The following is a 22461-nucleotide window of genomic DNA, read 5'->3' on the forward strand; positions in this document are numbered from 1 at the left end:
AAAAAAAAAAAAAAGAGAGAGAACAGTGTCACATCATGAACACAGTTGAGAGGGGGCTGGTGACAACTCACCAGGAAGGGTAAGAACCTGTCAAATAATGTCTGATGCTGAAATCCAAGGCCGGAGCTGGTAGTGAAGGAGGGATTACGACTGTGGTCTTCCCCTGCGCTGATAGGTGCTGCCAAAGGCGTTCGTCTTCCCTCCTGGGTGCTCATTTTAGCTCTGTGGCATTTTAGTGGAGATGCTGACACTTTACTACTTGGCATCTGAAACTGTATCCCAGCTCAGCCTCCCAAATGAGCCTCATGGTTCAAGCCATGAACCTTCTCTAAACTGTTAAATAGACAACTGGCCCCTGCACTTCTGGAATATTGGGATTCAGATAGGCTTGGTTGAAATGGCTCTCTGTCATGCCATAGGCACGACCTTGGGGAAGTTACCAAAACTTCTTGAATCTCACTTTCTTCACCTGTACAATGGGGTGATAATAATACTCTCCTCATGATTTGTGTGAGAATGGAAATGCTCTATATCAAGTTCTTAGCACAGTGCCTGCCTCGTAGCAGCAAATCGAAAATTTCTCAGCTAACATTCTTTGTTACTATAAATGTTTTTGAATCCTTGCTCATAATAATAATAATATCCTTTATTAAGTTGCTTGACTCTACTTATCACATTCAATATCCCAACTCTGAGAGATGGATACTGTTGTGCTGCCACCTTAAAGAGGGGAAAACGGGCTCATCTGTGTAGGAACTTGTTCCAAGTCAGAGCCAAGCTATAAACCCTAATTTCAAAACACATTCTTTCAGTGATGACCCTATGCTGCTTCCATCAAATGTACTGTCAACAACAGTGAGAAAACCACAGGAGAATCAACCTTCCTCTGGCATGGCCGAGTGAGTGATGGTTTCTCTATAGGAATTCAATAAAAATCTGTCACTGACAATGAAAATGACTATTCAGTTCCCTGTGTGTTTTAAAAGGATCAATTTGGTTTTGATATTCATCATTTTTTTTTCTAGTGAATTTAATCATTCTTCAATTCATACTCTCTCCCAAAATTTAACGATGCGACATTCCCCTTAATTATAAACCTAATAGAATGGAAGGGAACGTTCTTGGTCTTGGAAAGGAAACTGGCATCTCTGTTATCCAGCAGTGCTCTGAAAGGTCCCCTTTGATTTGAATACATAGGTTAGTAGATATATTATTAATAGAATATGCATTAGTGTATGTATGAACAGTGGATACATATATCCTGGAAAATTCAGCTCCATCAAATGTCTAATTAAATCTGACCCAGAAATCCCCCTAAAACAAAACAGGCCGCATTTGTCAGAAGCTGACTGCCCAGCCCTCCGTGAGCTGCCCCTGCCCCCATCCGAGCCTCGTTTCTTGCTCTCCTCTGCCTGCTGTGCTGTCGGCTCTGACTTTGGCAAGCAGTCAAGAAGTGAACAAGAGAGATGGAAGTTCTCTGGGTGTGTGACCCCTTACTGGCCACTCTACCATGCAAGCTGCAAAACCCAGCTTAAAAAAAAAAATGTCGCCTTTCTTTTCCTCAAACCCCTCTAACGAACTGCCTCTTTCTCGTCCCCACCATCACAGAAGGAAAACAATCGAAAGCATTAGTATTCCCATGAAAAGGGCCAGTCACACAGGGGCGATGGCAGGCCCTTCGTAACTGCTGCAGGATGCTGCCAGGGCCTGAGAAGGGACGAACTCCAATTGCTCCAGTTCAAACTGGCCCTGGCATGGTCAGGCGGAGGAGACAGAACAGTGATTCACAGCGGGACGTGGCACTTGCCGAACCACCGTTCTCCCAGGACTCAGTAGGGTCTCCGACAAGATGATACCTGGTGTGCGAGGCTCCTTTTAAAATGCATAGATTACACCATATATTTCTTTTCTTCTGGGCCTTTAAAGAACAACTGGGAGCTCTTACCTAACCTGAAGTGTCTCCTGTGTTGCTTTCAGGAATTGGAACGCTCACCCAGGACACACTATGGTGCTTCAGCCAGGTGAAAGGCACTATCGAGATTGGAACCACAGAAGGTAGGAGAACGCTCCCCCTGCACTCGTCTTCTCCGCCTTCGGGGTGGGTTGTGCTGGCTTCAGATTTGAAAACTTTCATCTTTTGCTTCCACAAATGTAAGTCCCCATCCATCTAAGAATAGCATTCTAAGCTAGAAATGGATTTAATCATTTCTTTCTACCCTGTTTTCTGGTGAAGTATATTTTATTCCCATCAACGAGGCAGCACAGAAATGAACTTTCAGTGAAATAGGCTTGCAGACAGAGGCAAAACTGGGCAAGCCTTGTTTCACCCTGGTCTGTCAGCTCTGGAGAATTCTGAGTCCAACATTTCCAGACTGACAGCCATGAATTTCTTCCTTCCACTCTGTGCTGAGGATCACTGGCTGTATGTGAAGCCTGCCGGGGGGCTGGAGAATTCAAGTCTAGTCACGTGACTTACGGGACTATTGAGTCCTAATTTCAGCATACAATTGCCTTTCTGGTTCTCAGGAGATTTCCCGATTTCAGGGCCCTTTACCTGGGATAATGCATTAGTTTTCTTCCTCCTGAAGACTTTGTTTCTAATTCTATTCTTTTATAAGCCTGGGCTCAGAGACCTTCCTGACTACCCCTCAGCGTGTATGCATTTCAAAACAGCTGATAGGCCATCAGAAGGCACTGGACTAGCACTTCCGGGTGCTTTAAATCGTTGTTTAGCTCTTCTAGCAGAATGCTGGTAAGGAGAGCCTAAAACAGATTTTACTACAGATTTTACTACCATCGATGGTAGGTGTAGACTCCAGATGTGGTAAAACACAGGTCTAAAATGAATTTTAATGAATGAGGAAGTGAATAGTTGACAGGGTTGAACTTTATAATGGAAACTGACTTGTATAAATGCATGTGGACTTTGGATCATTCTGTAACATTTTAATTCTGAGTAAAAAATAATTTGAGAATGAATTAAGCTGAGTAATTCGAAGAAGGTAGTTTATTCACAATCTTGCTATAATTCATTTCTAAAGGCTCAAGCTAATGGTGGGTACCCCAAACCCAGATTATCTGTGGTTAAAGAGCAAGGAAAAACACAGTAAGCAAATGAATTAATAAATCTACAAAATTATACTTTTTAAAATTGACCCCTATAAAGTACACATATTTATAGAGTATAGTGTGGTGTCTCCATACCTGTATACATTGAATAATGATCAAATCAGGGCATATAGTATATCCATCACCTCTTACATTTAGCACTTTTTTGAGTGAGAACATTCAAAATCCTTTCTTCTAACTATATTAGGTATGCACCCTATTGTTAACCATAGAGCACTGGAGCTTATTCTTCCCATCAAACAGCAACTTTGAATCAGCTAACCAATCTCCTTGCATCCCCTACCCCCACACTCCCCAGCCTCTGGTAACTACCATTCTATTCTACTTCTATGAGATTAATTATTTTGGTTTTCTAGTATGAGTGAAAACATGCAGCATTTGTCTTTCTGTGCCTGGCTTATTTCTCTAATATCATGTCCTTCGGGTTCATCCATATTGCCATAAATAACAGGATTTCATTCTTTTCTATGGCTGGATAATATTCTATTACACATACACAGACACCATGTTTTCTTTATCCCCTCATCTATGCATATACCCTGAGGTTGATTCCATAACTTGACTATTGTTGATAGTGCTGTAACAAACTTAAGAGTGTGGCTATCTCTGCAACATACTGATTTCATTTCCTCGGGATATATACCCCATAGTGGGATTACTGAATCTAAAACTATTCTTTTTACGGCATCTACTATTTTTCACATGTATTGTCAAATGGGGCTTTGCAAAAGATCCTTCTGTGAAGACAGAAGAGGAATTATTAACCCCATTTTATGCCATCTAATCAATATTTTTTTTTGTGTGTTTTTTATATGGAAGTACTATGCTAGGCATTATAGATTTAAAAAAAAAAAAAAAAAAACCTGGGAGGGAATGACCTAGTTCATAACCTCACAGCTCTTAGAAAAACTGAAGCTCATGTTAATCATTTGTTTTAAATCTTGGCTGTGATTCAAAATCACTTGTGATTTTTAAACAATAGAGGCTCCCAGGTCCCTAAGAGCTACTGAGTTAGAATTTCAAGGACCAGGGTAACGTAGTGTATTTTAATGAGCTCACCCAGATAGTTCTGATGAAGACAACTGGCTACCAGGCTAGATGGCTTGTTCCAGGTTATCCGTTATTCTTACACTTTGGACTTAAATCATTGTGACTCTCTCCCTACCAATTCAAGGATTCTGAGTGTCTAACTATAGCTCTTACCAGTTGTGAACTTACTATGTACTTAGGACAAATTAACAAGATAATGCAGGTACAGCATTGGCCACAGGGCTTGATTTGACACTTTATAAATAACTCAACATTTGGAAGCTCTTATAAATATCGTTAGCATCAGATGAGGATCATCAGATCCTCATCCTAACTTAATAGTCACCAAAACCTTAGAGAGGTAGGTATTTTTATTCCCACCTCACCTATGCAGACAGAAGTTGAAGTTAAACGAACAAAAAGAATTAAGTATTTTGCCAAACGCTCCTCAGCTTATAAAGGGGTGAGCTAAATTTTCAAACCTAGTCTTTGGGACTCCAAAGTCTCTGATGTTTATAAGTTGTTTTGACAACAGAGGTTCTGCCTTTGTAGTTTGGAATGAGGCCCAGGAACCTTCATTTTTTCACACATTGCCTCAGAGATGATCATCATGGACGCTGGTAAATGGAGGACAGGTTTACTGTGCATAAGAAAAAGGTGGCCTACTTGTACCAACTGGAAATTGGATCAAAGGCTCATGATAAAAGTGACAACCCATCTGTATTTTGTCTGGAAAATGCACTTCAGAGTGGTGAATAAAGACAGAAGCTTTTTAAAGACAAGAATTAGGTTGGATACTAACGGCCATTGACGCAGAGTCCCTGGCCAATATATCTTAGATGCCTTTCACCTACTCTAATACTGCCTCAGTGGATGGCAGTTGAATATTTGTTAAGTGGTTAGCAAATGACTTTCACTCACTACTGGTTAAAACTTACGTTAAAAAAAAAAGATCTAATCTACCCAAGTTGTTTTTCTACTCTGATCAAATTATTCGCCTTTCTCTTCAAATTTACTTATTCCTGCTAATAGCTTTTTCTATATATATATATGTATATTTTTTTTATCACTTTCTAGCTGGTGACTTTGGTCAAATTACTTAGTATCCCTGTGCTTCAGTTTCCTCACCTGCAAAATAAGGTTAATAATATAGACACTCATTATGATAGCTGTAAGGACTGAGTGAAAAAATGTGTATCATTATACACACACACAAATGTACATCTGTTATAAGATGATCAAATTGCAACTTGCTATTATTGTCTTATAGAGACAAGACTGAGAAGGTGGCTTGGTGCCTATAGCTCAACCGGCTAAGGCGCCAGCCACGTACACCTAAGGTGGTGGGTTCGAATCCCCAGCCCGGACCCGCCAAACAACAATGACGGCTGCAACCAAAAAATAGCCGGGCGTTGTGGCGGGCGCCTGTGGTCCCAGCTACTTGGGAGGCCGAGGCAAGAGACTCGCTTGAGCCCAGGAGTTGGAGGTTGCTGTGAGCTGTAATGCCATGGCACTCTGCCCAGGGGGACAGCTTGAGGCTCTGTCTCAAAAAAAAAAAAAAAAAAGACTGAGAAGGTAAAGTGACAAAAATAAAAATAAATATTTTCTTACAAGATTTTTAAAAATCAAAATTAATGTAAAGTATCCATGATGAACAAAACATCGAAATTTTAAATAAAAACAGAATCCGTGTTTCTGATGTTTCTTTTTTCTTCAGTTCCCCATATGCCTCCGCATGCCACTGTTACTATTAATTTGTTTATATACATCTTGGCTATCAGCTTACAATCTGATTTCAGTTTGGATCACATTTCAAATTACTCAGTAGGACTTTAAGGATATTATGAGTACAGCAATAAGCAGTTAGTGAGTGCTGGCTGTATCTAGGGTACTATCCCAGAAAGTGAAAGAATTGTAAAGATAAATAAAATACAGTCCAGACTCTGAGGAAACACACCACTGAAAGGAAACAGTGTGGTACAGAAGAATAAAACATGGCGCCAATAAATAAAATACAAGGCAAGGTGAGCTAAAGAAAAAAATGCTTTGAATGAAAAAGAGGCAGAGATTTCACACAAAGGCAAAGATGGGCTTATGGGAAGAAGGTATTTTAAATATAGACCCTCAATAGTTTTTTAACATTTAACATTTATTCTTTTCCTTTGGGATTACGAAAATGATATATTCTCAGCATAGAAAATGTTAAATATAACTAAATATTAGAAAATAAATGTCATCGTAGTCTCACCACCTACTGATCAATAAATACTGTTAAAAGTTCATGGCATATTTTTCTAACCTCTTGATTATGCATATGTATTTATTAACCCAGTTAGTCAACTAACAAGTACTATGTGTCTAATATTGTGCAAGGGACTGGCTAATTTATACCAAACAAAATCAATGTTTTTTTTTTTTTTTAACAAAAGTGTAGTCAAAATGGAAATACTTTTTTATAAACTTATGTTTTTTACTTGACATATGTGGTGATCATTCATATTACAAAAATATGACTTAATTTATATATCTATATTTTTAATGTTTACAACATTGTTATAAACAACTAATAGCAAAATCATTGCATTTATCCGACAAAAGTTATATGACAGAATGATTAAGAGCATTTATTTCACAGTTAAAATGCCTGGTTCAAATTTGGTTTTGCTACTTATTGAGATGAAGCAAGTTACCTCAAATTTTTCATGATTCTATTTTTCAATTTGTAAAATTGAGATAATAAAACCTACCCTCCTAACCTGAATAACTATTGCAATAATATAAATAGATGTTTTAAACAACATACCACATCAAAAATGTTCAATAATTATGACTAGTTACTGTGATAATATTGGAATACATTCTCAAAAATAGAATTCCTTCATTAAGGTTCATGGAGGCATATTTTAAGAGTTTTTTAAATTAAGGAATTCATTTCACTTTAGAGAGATGCTAATGACTTACAAATCCAATAGCAAGGTTTAACAGCAACTATTTCCCAAACTCTCTAATTTGAGGCATTTAAAAATTGGCTTTGCAAGATTTGCTTAAGAGATACTTCTGGCTCAAGTGGCTAAGGTGCCAGCCACATACACTTGAGCTGGAGGGTTCCAATCCAGCCTGGGCCCACCAAACAACAATGACTGCTACAACCAAAAAATATGTAGGTGTTGTGACAGACACTTGTGGTCCCAGCTACTTGGGAGGCAGAGGCAGGAGACTTGCTTGAGCCCAGGAGTTGGAGGTTGCTGTGAGCAGTGATGACACAGCACTCTACACAGGGTGACAGCTTGAGGCTCTGTCACAAAAAAAAAAAGAAAAAGAGAGAGAGATACTTCTCTACTCAAGTGCCTCAGAGCATTTCAACAGGCAGAAATTAGGAGACATGAAAAGGAGGGAAGTTGAAGTGGAGGAAACAGAGTGTGCAAGAGTCCTGGGGTGTCTAAACTCAAGAAGAGGAAGAAATCCATTTTGCTGGGGCATAGAGTATTTGCAGAATCAAAGTGAAAGACTAAATTCAAGGCACTAGGCACTAGATGGGAGACCCAGGATGTGAGGTGTTTGAATGGCAGTGAATGATACTCTCTACCTAGGGCCATGTGATGGCAATTGATATTGCAGAGGCCTGAAAAAGTTATTGCTGTGGTTATTATTCAGACGTACTTGAAGTCATGAAGTCATTTCAGTTTGTTTCAGATAATGTAATGAAATCAATTTACTGGTAAAAGAGGAATTCTCTAATTCATTAATGAACTCTAATTCATGAATTTACTCACTCAAATATTCAGTAGGTGTTTATCAACGGGCCTCTGTGTAGGCATTACACAAGGTAAAGAAGACATAGAATGTATAAATAAAAAAAATATTTTGTAATGAGAGAGTCAGACAACGAATAAAAAGGAGAAACAAAGATTTTTGAGGTTTTGGCTGGGTGCCCGTAGCTAAGTGGTCACAGTGCCAGCCATATATACTGAGGATGGTGGGTTCAAACCCAGCCTGGGTCAGTAAAAGAACAATGACAACTGCAACAAAAAATAGCCAGGCATTGTGGCAGGCGCCTATAGTCCCAGCTACTTGGGAGGTGAGACAAGAGAATTGGTTTAGCCCATGAGTTTGAGGTTGCTGTGAGCTGTGACGCTACAGCACTCTACCATGGGCAACGTAGTGAGACTCTGTCTCAACAACAACAAAAAAAAAGATTTTTGAGGTTTTGATGAACAGTGGCATGGGAGAGTTAGCAGAGAAGGTCACTTCGGTATGGGGCATGGGAGAAGGACTTTCTGAGGACATGGAAAGGTAACAGCATTTAGAAAATGATGCCTTGGCATCATTGGGAATGATAAAATGAGCACACATACAGCCCAACACCAGGAAAAGGTGATGTTTACAAAGCTCAAAGAAGAGCCCACTGTGGCTAGAGTCGATTAAGAAAAAAACTGTGTGGCCTGAGAGGAGAAGAGAGGTAGAAAAGGGCTAGATCAGACAGGGCTTTTTAGGTCACTTTACAGAGTCTGCATTTTATTTTGAGAACAGTGCAACTCCTTGCCAGTGAAAGAGCTTAGTATTAAATGCATTCTGTTAAAATAAGTTCTTATGGGGGGTCTGATGGGAGACAGTGTGGCTTTATTAGAACAGAGAAGGTACAGGTGAAGGGATAACAGGTCCCGGACATATTTTGGAGGTAATGGGCTGGATTTCAGGGAAGAAGATAAAGAACTGAGATAGTTTTCAGGTGTCAACTGGGTGTTTGGAAGGCCCCAGACACTGGTGCTGGAGACCTGGAAAAGAAAGGTATTTGGGGAGAAAAATCATGAACTTTATTTTGAGCATATGAACTGTGAAGTGGCTACAAGATACCCAGGTATAAATGCTAAGAAGGAAGTTGTATATATGAGTGTGTCTGTGTGTGTTATATATCTATCTCAGAGAGGAAATCTGGGCTGGATGGAGATAGAAACTGGGGAGTCCTCAGCACATAGATGGAATCTGGAATCAGTGAACTGGATGGGATCACATAAGGCAGGCAGACCACGTTGGCATGCAGTCAGCAACCAGCCGCTGATGGCCCCAAACTGTCACCATTGCGCTGGTGCTAAGGATACCATCTAAGGAAGCATTGTTTCCTTGGTTTAGTCTGGGAAGGCACACATTGAAAGGTTCTGATTGGGCGGTGCCTGTAGCTCAAAGGAGTAGGCGCCAGCCCCATATGCCGCAGGTGGTGGGTTCAAACCCAGCCCCAGCCAAAAACTGCAAAAAAAAAAAAAAAAAAAAAAAGAAAGGTTCTGATTTACCACATACAATTCTTATACTTGATTTTCCCAGCCTGAGTATTTCCTATAATATATGATTTTATCTCATGAAGTTTTACACTATTTCATCATGAAGAGCACTTTCGGGTGCTGGAAATTGGCATCTCTGGATGTCGGATAATTTTTTAAGATTTGGTGTCCAATTCTGTAGAAATGGAAAAGGTCAGAATCACGTGGAGAGGTCTTGTTTTCACCCTAGCTATAGCATGTGACTATTTTCCTCCTGATGGTACAATGCTGGGGTCGTTTGTTTGTTCTTTATCCTGCAGTCCTTTGATGTCTGTCAACATAGTTCATTTCATCTTATCCTCAGGAAATAATTGTGGTATTTATTCTGTTTTGCCACATGAGCATAACAATTTTTCCCTCTCCTCCCTCTGAAAAGATCACTCATGTAGAGGGAAAGATGAGGCCTTCTATCGATTTCCTTTGCTAATGAGAGAAACACATCAATTTGGCTGTCGATGTGAGGTGCATTCCTAAAGCAAAAGCCGATGTCTGGGAGTGAATTCCTAGCAAAGAGCCATCTACTACCTATAACGCACAAGAATGCTCATCTCTGCATCTCTGCACAGATATTTAAGGAATTTGGGGTTTGTAGAATTTATTTCTCAGCTTCCCTTCAGGGACTGTGATGCTTTGCTGTCACTGACAAAGAAAAATGCTGATGGCGTTTATCTCAAAACAGGATAAAGACCTGTGGCCTTCTCCTCATTTTATTAAAAGAAGCCAGTGATTGACAACCTTTGTTAGATGTCTATGCAACAAAACTGGCACCGAGTGATTGTGACTTCACCCTACAGATCTTAGACTAAATGATTCAAAACAGAGTCCTACTTACCTTGCACCTCCAACTCCTAGAAACAGGGGGAAGCACTGGGCGTGATAAGAATTCCCGTGGTAGGGACAAGAAATCTTTTAGACGGAAGCTTTCTGGATCAACAAGTCCAGGGGGTTATTAATCAGACACCAATTTGAAGTCAGGTCATCCTTCACTTTAAACTTGGTTCAGCTACCCAGTTAGTGACCTTGGGCAGGTCATTAAATGATCTTCAAACCTTCCTATGCAAGTGAATCACCTGGGAAGGGTGCTGAAGTGCGTGCTCCTCGGTCTTTCCTCTTAGAGATTCTGATTCAGGAGGTCTGAGATGCAGCCAGAAGACCTGGTGCATTTCCTTGTATGTAATTGTACCTCAAGAGAAAGAATTGGAACTGAAAATAAATATTAAGGTCTAAGAAAAAAAGGAAGAAGACTTGGAAATTGCACAGGCATCCCAAAAAATTCTAACAGATTGATCCAAGAGACACATTGAAAAATTCTACTCTTTCATTCCTTTCACCAAAGGGCTATTGTGAGAGCAGAGCGGACAGAAGATCTGAACGTATTTTGAGTGCATTTAAAGTAAACCAGAATGCCAATAAATACAAAATACTGGGCAGCCTGTTTCTCTGCCTCAGGCACTGAAGGGAGTGAAAACCTCCCCTCTGTGTATCAAAAGGTACTGGGAATCTCCTCTCTGCATCCACTACACTGCAGAGGGATTTCCTAGGCAACTTTACTTTGAATGGGGCTCCAATCTGCTAGAAGCAAAATTGGTCTGATTATGAACAAGTTGCTGCTAGATGAAAGCGTTTTTTCCTCAGCTGGGATGGAGGGTGTCTTGATGTGAGAGGCTTGCTGTACTCCACAGGCGAGCTGCTGAGAAGCAGGCTCTCTGTGGAGGAAGGGAAGCAGGTTCGTCGCACACCACCGAGGGCAAACATCCTGTTCTCTTTGTAAGCATTAGGTAATTAAATATTTCCAAGCTGGGAAATAGAAAAAGCTCCATGGCTGTTCATTGTACCCTTCTCTAATGGCAATAATTTTAAATGCGTCTAATCAATGAATATTCATGGAGTACTTAGTATGTGCTGTGCGCTCGGCTGGGCAATGCCACCGAAGTCATGGACAAGACCCTGTTGCTCCCAAGCCCCAAGCACGTCACACTCTCCTGACAACATCAACATGTGGATCTCAATTATAATCCAATGCGAGTATGGAAAGTGCTAGAAAAAGAATAAGTCACTCAGCCCACAGTGGGATAGAGAATAGAGCAGGGAGGGCTTGCTAGAGTCACTGGCAGCCAATCTGAGACCTAAAAAAGGAATGAGAATTAGCCACAGGACTAAAAAGTCCCTGTACTTTTAGGCACAGGGACTTGCATGTTATTCATGGTTCAACTCTTCGTTTGAGCTAATTACTCAGTTTCTCTGGGCTGTCTTGAGAGCATGAGAGTTTTGTTAATAAGACCTTTGAAACTCCTGTACAATATCTGGCTGGGGTGGAATAATGATAATGATAATTCTATTTAATCAGGCTTCCCTAGGCCAGACTCTATAATAATTTTTTTCAATATATAGACAGTGCCCCCCAAAAGTATTCACATTTTAAGAAAGGAAAAAATTGTATTAAATTTGTAATACTCAAGTCATGTTTGACTTTTGCAATTTCAAGAAGTGCTCATCATGACTGGTGTTCATCTTCTGTTATCAGTATATATCGAGCATCACAGATTTAATACAGGCTCGGTGCCAGCCACAGACACCAAGGCTGGCGGGTTTGAACCCAGACTGGGACAGCTAAGCAACAGTGACTACTGCAACAAAAATAGCTGGGCATTGTGGTGGGCACCTGTAGTCCCAGCTACTCAGGAGGCTGAGACAAGAGAATTGCTTAAGTCCAAGAGTTTGAGGTTGCTGTGAGCTGTGACACCACTGCACTCTGCCAAGGGTGCCATAGACTCTCAAAAAAAAAAAAAAATACAGTTTTTGTCCTTTCTGAAAATATATATACATTTTTTGGCACCCTCTATAATTATCTCATTTCCTCTTTGCCACAACAAGATATGAGACATGTGCTGGCTTAAGCCAATTTTCCCATGGAAGAAATTGAGGCTTAAAATGTTTAACCACTTACCGCAGCCACACACCCATCTGAACGTAGAGTTGGTTTTCTTAACTACTGTGATAGACTCTTTCTGGAAAATAATATGGCACTGAGTAGGGGCTTAATGTATATTTATTGAATGAATATAGCCCTCAGTAACTAATAAATGTCAACCAAAAAAATCAGTGTTACCATTACTATAACAGTAAGGAATATTTTTAAGAGAATAAAATAGCTTGTCAAAACAATCCATTACAAATACAAAGCATGTTTCTTTTAACATATACGGGTCATTTATTTCTTATAATCAATAGGGGATAACTAGAATAGGTTTTATAATCCTGTGTTATAGACAAAAGAGAGAGTATGTTTGTTCTAAGGTAGTAGATAATGTTTCATAGAGATAGGAGAGTAAGGCAGATAGACATAAATCGCAAATTTTCCCACATCTCATAGAAACCAAAAAGCAAAATTTTGAATCCCACACCAGCAATTTTTCTACAGAGCGTTTCTGCTCCCCAGTATGGAGCGTTGGCTTTGGGATGAGTGGTGTTCGGTTCGAGAGGGGCTGACTATGAGTTTAAGGCATGGTTGACTGTCTTGACAATACAGAGCACTCGACATAAAGTAACACATGGTAAATCCATCATTCAGGATGCCTTTAGCCACACAGAAAACTCCCCTCAGAACATCTGGAAAAGTAAAGGAGTTATTACCTCTTCCTTAGTTCTGCAAATACCTCCTGAGCACCTACTATGTGCTAGGCATTCTAGGCATTTGAGATTAAATAATAGAGGAAATAAAAAATAGATAAAGTAAGGAAGTAGAATATAAAATACAGGGTTGAAAATGCAAGAAACTAAACCTATAGGAAGCACAGGACTATGGGGTTCCCTTTTATTTTGTTTTATTTTTTGTTTTTGAGACAGAGTCTCACTTTGTCACCTTTGGTCATAGCTCACAACAACCTCAACTCCTAGGTTCAAGTGATTCACTTGCCTCAGCTTCCCGAGTAGCTGGGATTACAGGTGCCCGCCACAATGTTCAGCTATTTTTTTTAGAGACAGGGTCTCACCTTGCTCAGGCTGATCTTGAACTTGTAAGCTAATGTAATCCACCCACTTCTATCTCCCACAGGGCTAGGATTACAGCCGTGAGCCACAGTGCCTGGCCCTGGGGTTCCCTTTTCTATAGAAAAATCTAGGCTTTATGCAAAAGATGACATTTGAACAACAATCTGAAGAAGTCAAGAATTGAAGTCACAAGGATATCAGGGGAGGAGAGTTCCAGAGAAAGGGAACAGCCAGTGTAAGTGCCCTGAGGCAAGCGCTTATCTGGTATGTTCAAGGACTGGACCTGAGGCTGGTGTGGCTGATGTTGAGTGAGCAAAAGGGAGGGTTGTGAAAGGTGGAGACTGAGAGATGACGGCAGATACGTGCAAGAGGGGGACTTTATAAACCACTGGGAAGGCCTGGACTTCTGCCTGGGTGAGATAGAGAGCCACTGCTTATACAATGCTCTTTCTACCAGCAGGTCAGTCATAGATTGTAAGTCATGATCAGGCCATGTCAGAAGCAGGAATCCCAGTTAAAAAGTTACGGCAATAATCCAGTTTTTCATCTATATCCTGAGTGGGAAGCCCCTAGCACATAAATTCCCCATGGAAGCACAGCGTGGGGGATTCTGGTTCTCTCCAGCTCCCTGCCTTGCTGTTCTTAGAATGTCAGTGTCATCCCAAAACAACTGCAACAATTCTGGGCTTTGCATTCCGATAGATCCAACAAAACTCTGTGAAACGACATTCTGCTTTTTTTTTTTTTAAGGCAAGAAAACTTTCCCTCAGATGTCTCTAGCAAATTTCTTTTGAAGTACCATTGGCCGTGAGTTGAGTTATATGCCCGCTTTTCACCAGCCACTGACACGGATGATGGGATTCTCCCAACTGGCTTACACAGAGAGGCTCGTATTTGAGTGTGGTAGAAGGTCATCATCCCCGGGTACAGAATATCACAACAAAGTCTAGTCCTTGGGACAAGAAAAGGGGTGCAGTTTAAGGTAGTTCAACAACAGCGCCAGCTACCAGGAGAGATAGATGCAGCTTAACTAATTCTAGTGCTACTTCCAGGTGGGCAAAGGTGAAGGCTCATTGGCTTGTTCTTTGTAGATCATTTTAGAATATTTGCAGAGGCCAGCAAATATTATGGACTTGCTTGTCTTGAAGCTGAGGTCTGGGGTGTAGGAAAAGATGTTTGCCTTTTTCAATGTTACTCTAATAATCAAGCAGACTCAGCATCATCCTCCTTATTGCCTATGTTATTTGTTAATAGAATTTAAAAGCCAAGAATAAATAATTAAACACTTAAACACACGGACACTGTGGGGATAGTTCCTGGTTTTGTGCTCAAAGTTTCAAGTAAGCATTATTGCCTTTTCTTCAGCATGTTTGTTTCAAAAAGGAGAGAGAGACAGAATATAGCTAACTTTATACCAAGATGGTTAGATGTGAGGAAATTCAATTTCATTCATCTATTTATTTAGTAGATATGTATTAGGTGGTAGGCATTGGAAACACAATAGTATTCAAAATAGCTAAGGTCTCTGGTGTTAATGGAGCTCACATTCAAGGAGGGTGATGGATAAGAGGACATGCAAGCTTATAATGGCTTAACACAAGGTAATTTCAGATTGTGATATGTGGTCATGTGGCAGTGGCTGAGCAAAGGAATTGGAAAGCTATATTAGACAATTGTTCTGTTAAGGCTTTTCCAAGGAGGTGACATTTAAGCTAAGACCCAAGTAATAAGTAGAAGTCATGTTCAAAAACCTTATGGGAATGGTGTTTAAAAACAGGAAATAGCAAGTGCAAAGGCCCAGAGGCAGAAGCAATCTTGGCAAGGCCAGAGGAAGGCCAGAATGACTGTGTAGGGAATTGGGGGAGGGGGAGCCTATATACAATGTGGTTATACTATATATAGAGGTCCTCATATTGCGTCTCTCCTAGTAAAATAGTGCCTGTGGCCTAAAGCTCACTGTGGCAGCTTTGCCCAGGATAACACTAGCAATTTGTAAAATGTTATTTTTAGTCAGTGCTCCAAAGTGACTTTCAGGGCACTATTGAGATCTCTTAAATTTGGGAGCCCTGAAACCTGAGAATGTCCTTTTAGTTTATGCTTAGGAAAATGTAAGATATATATATTTTTTCATTTTACTTTTTACTATGCTTCATATTTTTATAATTTTTCAGTGTTAAGAATGATTAATATCTAATGTTTCAGGAATGATTCTTCTGATTATGATTAAAGCCAACTTTCCCTAAATTATGGTATAAATTATTTCTCAGTGTGTGATTCTTGTTCTCTACCGTGAATCAAATTTGCCAGGTAATTTCAATGCTGACAGGTTCATACAAATGATACTCAAGCCCTAATGATTTCCAAATAGTGATATGAAGTGCCTATTTTCTAAGGAAAACTGGTGGCAATATTTTACAATGTATCATTCACATATGCTTCAGAATTTTATGTTCTTGTTCTTTTTTAGTCTATGATTCATGTAAAGCGCAGCTTCTCATCAGCTACACCTAAGAGAGAATATTTGTAATAAGTAAAATATTACTTGCTTGCTGAAGATACACTGTCTTTTAAAAATATTGTTATTTAATAACAACTTATGCTAATTCATAAAACTTAGAAAAAATAACTCATGAGCTTTTCTTTAAAAAAAAAAAAACCCTATATTCAAAAGACCTGTATTTCTTTTCACATACAGTAATGCTTTCTGTGTGTTACTGTGAGACTGACATTGGGAAGAATTCATCACAGTTAAGAGCAGGAACCAGTGGAACCACTTTTGAAAAGTTTGCATACACTTATTTTGACGTAACTTCATTTTACTCCTCTGTAAAATGGGAAAATAGTAGTTTCTCCTTAGTGAGTGTTCTCTTACCCACCACACACAGACGGATTTGTGATATTAAGTGCTTATTCTCACGGATTTGTCACGAGGATTAAATGATCCACACAAAGCTCAGATCCTGATACCAAGTAGATGCTAAGTCAGTGTCAACTGTAACACGGATGAAAACAGATTCCGAGACGGTAAAAATGACTATTCACCCTACCACCCAGATGATTGTGTATCTTTAATATTTAATATCTGGTAAGTTGACTACACCTGCTTCTAATGAATTTAAAATGGCCATCGCATCCTTATGTTTACTGAAAAGAAAAGTTACACCTGGGTGCAAACCAAGATGAAGCCTCCTCTTTGGGAGGAGCAGTAAACAGAGGATTCTGGCCTCTGGGTCTTCCCACACGATGCCAACACAGCTGAAAGAAAATTACAGAGAGCTATTTGCTTCTGTATCCTCAACAAACACGGACTATTAATTAGCACTAATCAAAGTAGGATCTGCCCGCATGATGAGCAGAGAGGCGGTTGTGTGATGTAAACGCTCAGATTCACAACACACTGGCGTTTGAAGGAGACTGGAAGATCATTTCTAATCGCCCCACTTTATAGATGGAAGAGTGAGGGTGAAAAAAGGAAAAAAGGATGAAACCAAAGGTACGAGTTGACTCTTCCACATTACCACTTAAGGTTGCCACTCCTCCGGCTCTTTTGTGACATTATGATGTTAGCTCTGATACCCTTTCCGGTTAAAAAACAATTGAGCCTTAACAAAGAAAGAAGTCCTGTCCCTTGTAACAACATGGATGAACCTACAGGACATCATGTGAAGTGAAATAAGCCAGGCACAGGAAGGCGAATGCCGAAACATCTCACTTACGTGGAATCTAGAAGAGACAGACTCCCAGGAGCACAAAACAGAGTGGTGGTGGTCAGGGCTGCGGTGGGAGAGGTCCCGGAGATGTTGGTTAAAGGGTAAAAAACATTCAGTTTCACAGGAGAGATAAGTTCCAGAGATCTGCTGGGCAACATGGTGACACTGGTTCATGACAATCAATGTAGCGTGTACTTGAAAATTGCTAAGAAGGAGATTCTCGCTATTCTCACCACAAGTAGAGAACACATATGTGAGGTAATTCCTATGTTAATTAGCTTGATTTAGCCATTCCACATTATATGCATATTTCAGAACATCATTAGGTACACTATAAATACACATAATTCTCTGTCAATTAAAAAGTGAAACCTCCTGGCCACCAAGCGAAGGTTAGAGTTTCCCCCTCCATTGTATCAGCTAGTTGTTTTATTTCACATACATGGCGATTAGCTGCACAGGTGAAAGGCAGGAAGGCAGCAGCCCTGCCTGGGCCTTGGTGTGGGCTTGTGGCCGACACCCAGGCTAGTCCCACCAGCACAGCAGCTCAGGGCTGTGGACTGGGCTCCAGAGGGAGCCTGGCTCCCTGGTCTCCTCTCATGCATTCTTCATAAACCACTGCCATTTCCCGACTTCTCATGGGCAGGGAGACTTGATAATAGAAAAGATAAAAATTCGTGACTAGAAATGGCTTTATAGAAGTCCAAGAAAAACATTAAGATATGGCTATCTTATTTGCCTAATACAGTGTCTGGTGCTCATCAGAAACTCGATGAACTTAACATTGAATTAAAGTTATAGCCAGCATTGAGCAGGTACAACACCCCAGGTGGTGGGTCTTGGCATGCCAGTCACTTCTTTCTAAGATCTTACTTTTTTTTTTACCTTTTTTATTAAATCACAGCGGTGTGCATTAATGCAATCATAGGGTACAATGTGCTGGTTTTACATACAATTTAAGATCTCACTTCTTTGTAGAGGCAGCATGACATAGCAGGGAAAGACACAGACTCCAGAAATGCTCACCCAAGTCCCATCTCAGCTGTGGAACATTGCAAGATTTAAATGAGATAATGTGTGTTGGCACTTAGCTCCGCAGGAGCTTCATAAACATTCTTTAAGTTTTGCAACTCAGCAGTGGCAGTGACCAATTCCCGTTTCTCTGACCAGGAGCCCACCCAAGCCCTGAGGGCCATCCTTGGCTCCGCCTTCCTGACTTCCCTGACCGCACACACTCATGTACTCTCTCACTATCTCATGTATCTTCCTTCCTCCTAAATCAGTGATTTTCAACTGGTGTGCCATGAGAGGATCTTAGGCATGCCACAACATTTTTAAAGATAATTAAATTATTTTTTGAAAGAATTTCAAAGGATAGTCAGTATATTCTTTTTTTACTCTTTTTTGGATCAACATAATTTAATTGTGTTGTGGAAGTTTGACTAGAAGTTTAAGTGAGCCTTGAAACAAAAAAAGGTAGAAAAACACTGACCTACATAGGCCAATCTCTTGGGTTCCTCTCTCCAACTCTACTGCCACTGCCCTGGTCTGGATGTCACTTTCTCTTCTCTGAATAATGGAGCAGCTTCCCAGGTTTATTCCCACCTCCTCCTTGTCCTGACCCCCTCCAACCTGTTCTTCAAGTAGTGTTTCCGGTGTGCAAACATGTCCCTGGGCTGCCCAAAACCTGTAATGGGTTCTATCCTTCTTAGGATACTCCCAGCCTCGTTCACCAGTCTGCCCACATCCTCTGCACCACACATCCACAATGCCATATTCCCTCACCTCCAGCACTGCACACATTCCCTTGTCTTTGCTGAAAGTACTTTTCACCCTCTCTTTCTCTCGCAACCCCTATTCGTCATGTGGGCCTCAGCTTTACTTTAATTTTCTCTAGTAAGTCTTCTTTAATCCTGAACTCTGAGCGTAGTGGTCCTTCTAGGAGGTCCTGGATATTATCCATCATACACTTACCAAGGCACTGCAATGTACTAGATCACACTCTGGGAGAAGTCAGGGCCATACCTAACAGGTCTGTACGACTACTTGCTTAGGCACAACTCCAAGTTGTACATGCATCCATGCCCGGCACAGAGTAATGCCTAACAAATATTTATTGAGTAAACACATGCTTGAATGAATGAAAGAATATCAGCTTTCCAATCAGCAAGAAAGACCAATACAGCAGGAGACTGAGGACATTCGTTCTGGTGGCAAGAATGACATTTCTTACTGCTAAGTTCAGTTCCTTGTCAGTATACTTGATTGATGGAATTCCTTTAAGTTCAAATGATTTACTGCAGAGCATAGATGTTATTTTTCAAGGTGCCAGTATCAGCGGTTGCCTAAAGAGCCAGGTTAGACAAAAGGGCAACAATCTTATATTTTTAAATTTTCAGATCACTTTTATGAACATTGATTCATAGGATTTATATACCAGATCTGTGGGAGAGCGAGATTAGGAAACTAAGAGATGAAAAGTTGCAGTCGGATCTCAGATCTCCTTTCTGCTGCCTTCTGTACAATTAATATGGTCATTATCACAGCCCAGGTCTCTGAGGCCATATTGCTATAAAGCAGTGATTTGTAATTTGGGATGTGGGAGGGTCATTGAACCCCCCACCCCGGGGGATATTCTCCAGTGTCAGGAAATGTTTTGAATTACCATGACTGTAGTGAGAGGCAGACATATATGCTGCTACTACTCAACACCTTACAATGCACAGGACAGTGCCCTCCCCTGCACAAACAATTAACCTATCCCAAAATGTCACGATGGCGCTGAGGTGGAGAAATCCTTCCATGTAGCAAAGCTCATAAAAATGACCAGGGAATGTAAGTGTATTAATCGCTCCAGACGAAGTCCAGATGTAGATGACTATTGAGTTCATACCCTATTTAAAGGCCTGAAATTTGAACTAGAAAATACCCTCTAGGCTGCTGCGTACAGTGTGGACCTCCTGCGGAAGTCTGACTCCTTACCTCGAGAACAACAGGTAGAACATTTTCTCCACCGCTGCCTCCTAAGAGATTCACCATTATGGCCTCTCAAAAACCTAGGGAGAAATTGGGTTAAAAGTGTTTTCTAGAAAAGACATTAAACCCAATCTCTCAAATGCCATTTCTGTGCATCTAAGGGGTAGGCTATGGGTCAGAGAGCTAAGATCTTGCCACCTGCATTCATGTGCTGGGTTGCTATAAAATCCTCCAGCATTCCCTTCTGTCCAAAAGGAAGCACTCTGGCTAATCCTGGGAACTGCTGCAATGCTAAAATAGATATCACAGTCAGAGAAATCCTTAAAAATATATTGTCATCATATGAGCACAGTGATTCTTTCCATAATGCTCATGGTTTAATGAAAACCCAGAGCTGTCCTGGAAGGAAGCAGATAAGACAATTCCTTTTGAAAAACAGGGAGAACATTCTGGATTTACTGTGGAATGTTTTCTTTTTGTGAAAGCTTTGAGGCATTACCATACTGAATATTTAGGCTGGGTTTTGTCCAGTTTGGTCAAGGGGGGTTGAAGTCCACTATTTCCAGATGAGAGCTCATTAGCAAATATCCCAAACATAGTAGTTGGAATCTGCTTTATATGTTTAAAATATGTTTTATAATTTAGAGTACACAGGGAAACGAGTGAATCTGAGTTATTTTAGTCGAACTATTGCTCTTATTGTTCCCTCCTACCAGGATGCTCAGCCCACTTACATCTCCTCCTATTCAAATGTTCGCTGTCCTTGAAGGCCTGTCGCCTCCAGGAGGTCTACTTGGAATCCATCTCCATAGCCCCATTAGGTGTGAGAGTTCCCTAGGCTGTATTGCACCTGTTACTTTCATCTGGCCCTTCTGTAATATTTTATTGCTGAATTTCCTTCCTTCTTTCCTCTCCATCCTCACCTTTACATTATGTTCCTTACACATTCATCTAACCCTGTAGTCTTTTTGGCACCCTGTCCTGAGACCAGTAAACCTTCAACGCATCTTGGGTCTCCGGAGGCACTGATGAGCAGGTGTGAGGATGCGGTTAGATTTACCCTACATGATCACGGTAGCATTGGCAAAAGCCTTTCTTTTCAAACAGAAGTAAATTTTTCCAGTCCTAATCAAATGCCCACAAGTCTCAAAAAGTAAATATAGAAGTTTAATCAAATTCTTGGTCTCTGTCCTACACTAGACTCTGCAGTGTCAAAGTTAAGATCAACCCAGGAAGCATGGCAGCATTGGACAGCTTGGGGTGGGAGTGAATGGGGAGCCTGCACTAGAATCTGAGCTTCTCTGCTTGCCTCCAGTGGCCAATTTATTTAACCTCTCTGTGTAAATTTCCTCCTCTATAGACAGATGAAATAGTGATGTTTATTATAGATTTGTCAGGAGGATTAAATGAGATATTCTAGGTATAATGCTTAGCAGAGTGACTAGATCCTAATAAGAATTCAGGTGAACTCAAAAATGTGGTGGTTCCTCTTTCTTCTTTTTTTTTAACTTCAAATTAACATGAGGGTTCAAATTTTTAAGTTACATTGTTCTTACTTCCCAGGTAAATTTCTGGTCATAAAAGAGCCCCTCACCCCAGGGCGTGTATAACTCACAATGTGCACATTAGCTGAGGTACCACCACGTGCCCTCCTTCCTTCTGCCAAACGTCCTCCCCTCCCACCTCCCGGCTCCAGCCTCCCTCTACCCCCATACTAGATTATACTTGTGCTTCATTGTTCATATGAGCATGTAATTGTTTATATTTTGGTTTCATATTAGTACTTAGTACATTGGATATTCATTTTTCCATTCTTACGATACTTGGCTAAGAAGGATGTACTTCAGCTCCATCCAGGTAAATGTAAAAGCTGTAAAGTCTCCATCTTTTTTCATGGCTGAATAGTATTCCATGTTATACATATACCACAGTTTGTTGATCCATCCATGGGTTGATGGGCACTTAGGTTGCTTCCATGACTTGGTAATTATGAATTGAGGCACAATAAACATTCTGGCGCAAATGTGTTTGTGGTAAAATGATTTTTGTTCTTCTGGGTAGACAGGTAGTTGCTCTTACTACTACCACAGTCATATGTCACTCAACAACAGGGATACGTTCTGAGAAATGCATTGTTCAGTGATTTTATTGTTGTGTGAATATCACAGAATGTACAAACCTAGATGGGGTGGCCCACTGCACACCTAGGCCATGGCGTACAGCCTAACGCTCCTGCGCTAAAACCTGTCCAGCACGTCCCTGTGCTGAATACTGTAGGTGGCTGCAGTGCAATGGGAAGCATTTGTGTATCT

The 22461-nt window shown here is 40.6% G+C and overlaps 1 protein-coding gene across 3 annotated transcripts in view; it reads left to right on the top strand.

The window, feature by feature from the left end:
- The first annotated feature begins 1601 nt into the window (after positions 1-1601).
- The window catches only part of PPP2R2B (protein phosphatase 2 regulatory subunit Bbeta), a 495801-nt gene continuing 474941 nt past the window's right edge, over positions 1602-22461 (top strand). For 2 of the 3 annotated variants that reach the window (XM_003782069.2, XM_003782072.2), the window contains exons 1-2: positions 1602-1859; positions 1978-2055. In XM_003782069.2, coding sequence (XP_003782117.1) covers positions 2006-2055 — 50 coding nt within the window. In that variant the 5' untranslated portion in view covers positions 1602-1859; positions 1978-2005. The remainder of the gene's footprint in view (positions 1860-1977; positions 2056-22461) is intronic. The other variant, XM_003782073.2, reaches the window with a different exon arrangement.

The sequence above is a fragment of the Otolemur garnettii genome, unplaced genomic scaffold (genome assembly GCF_000181295.1).
Source record: "Otolemur garnettii isolate 467f Iridium unplaced genomic scaffold, OtoGar3 scaffold00003, whole genome shotgun sequence".
Lineage (NCBI taxonomy): Eukaryota > Metazoa > Chordata > Mammalia > Primates > Galagidae > Otolemur > Otolemur garnettii.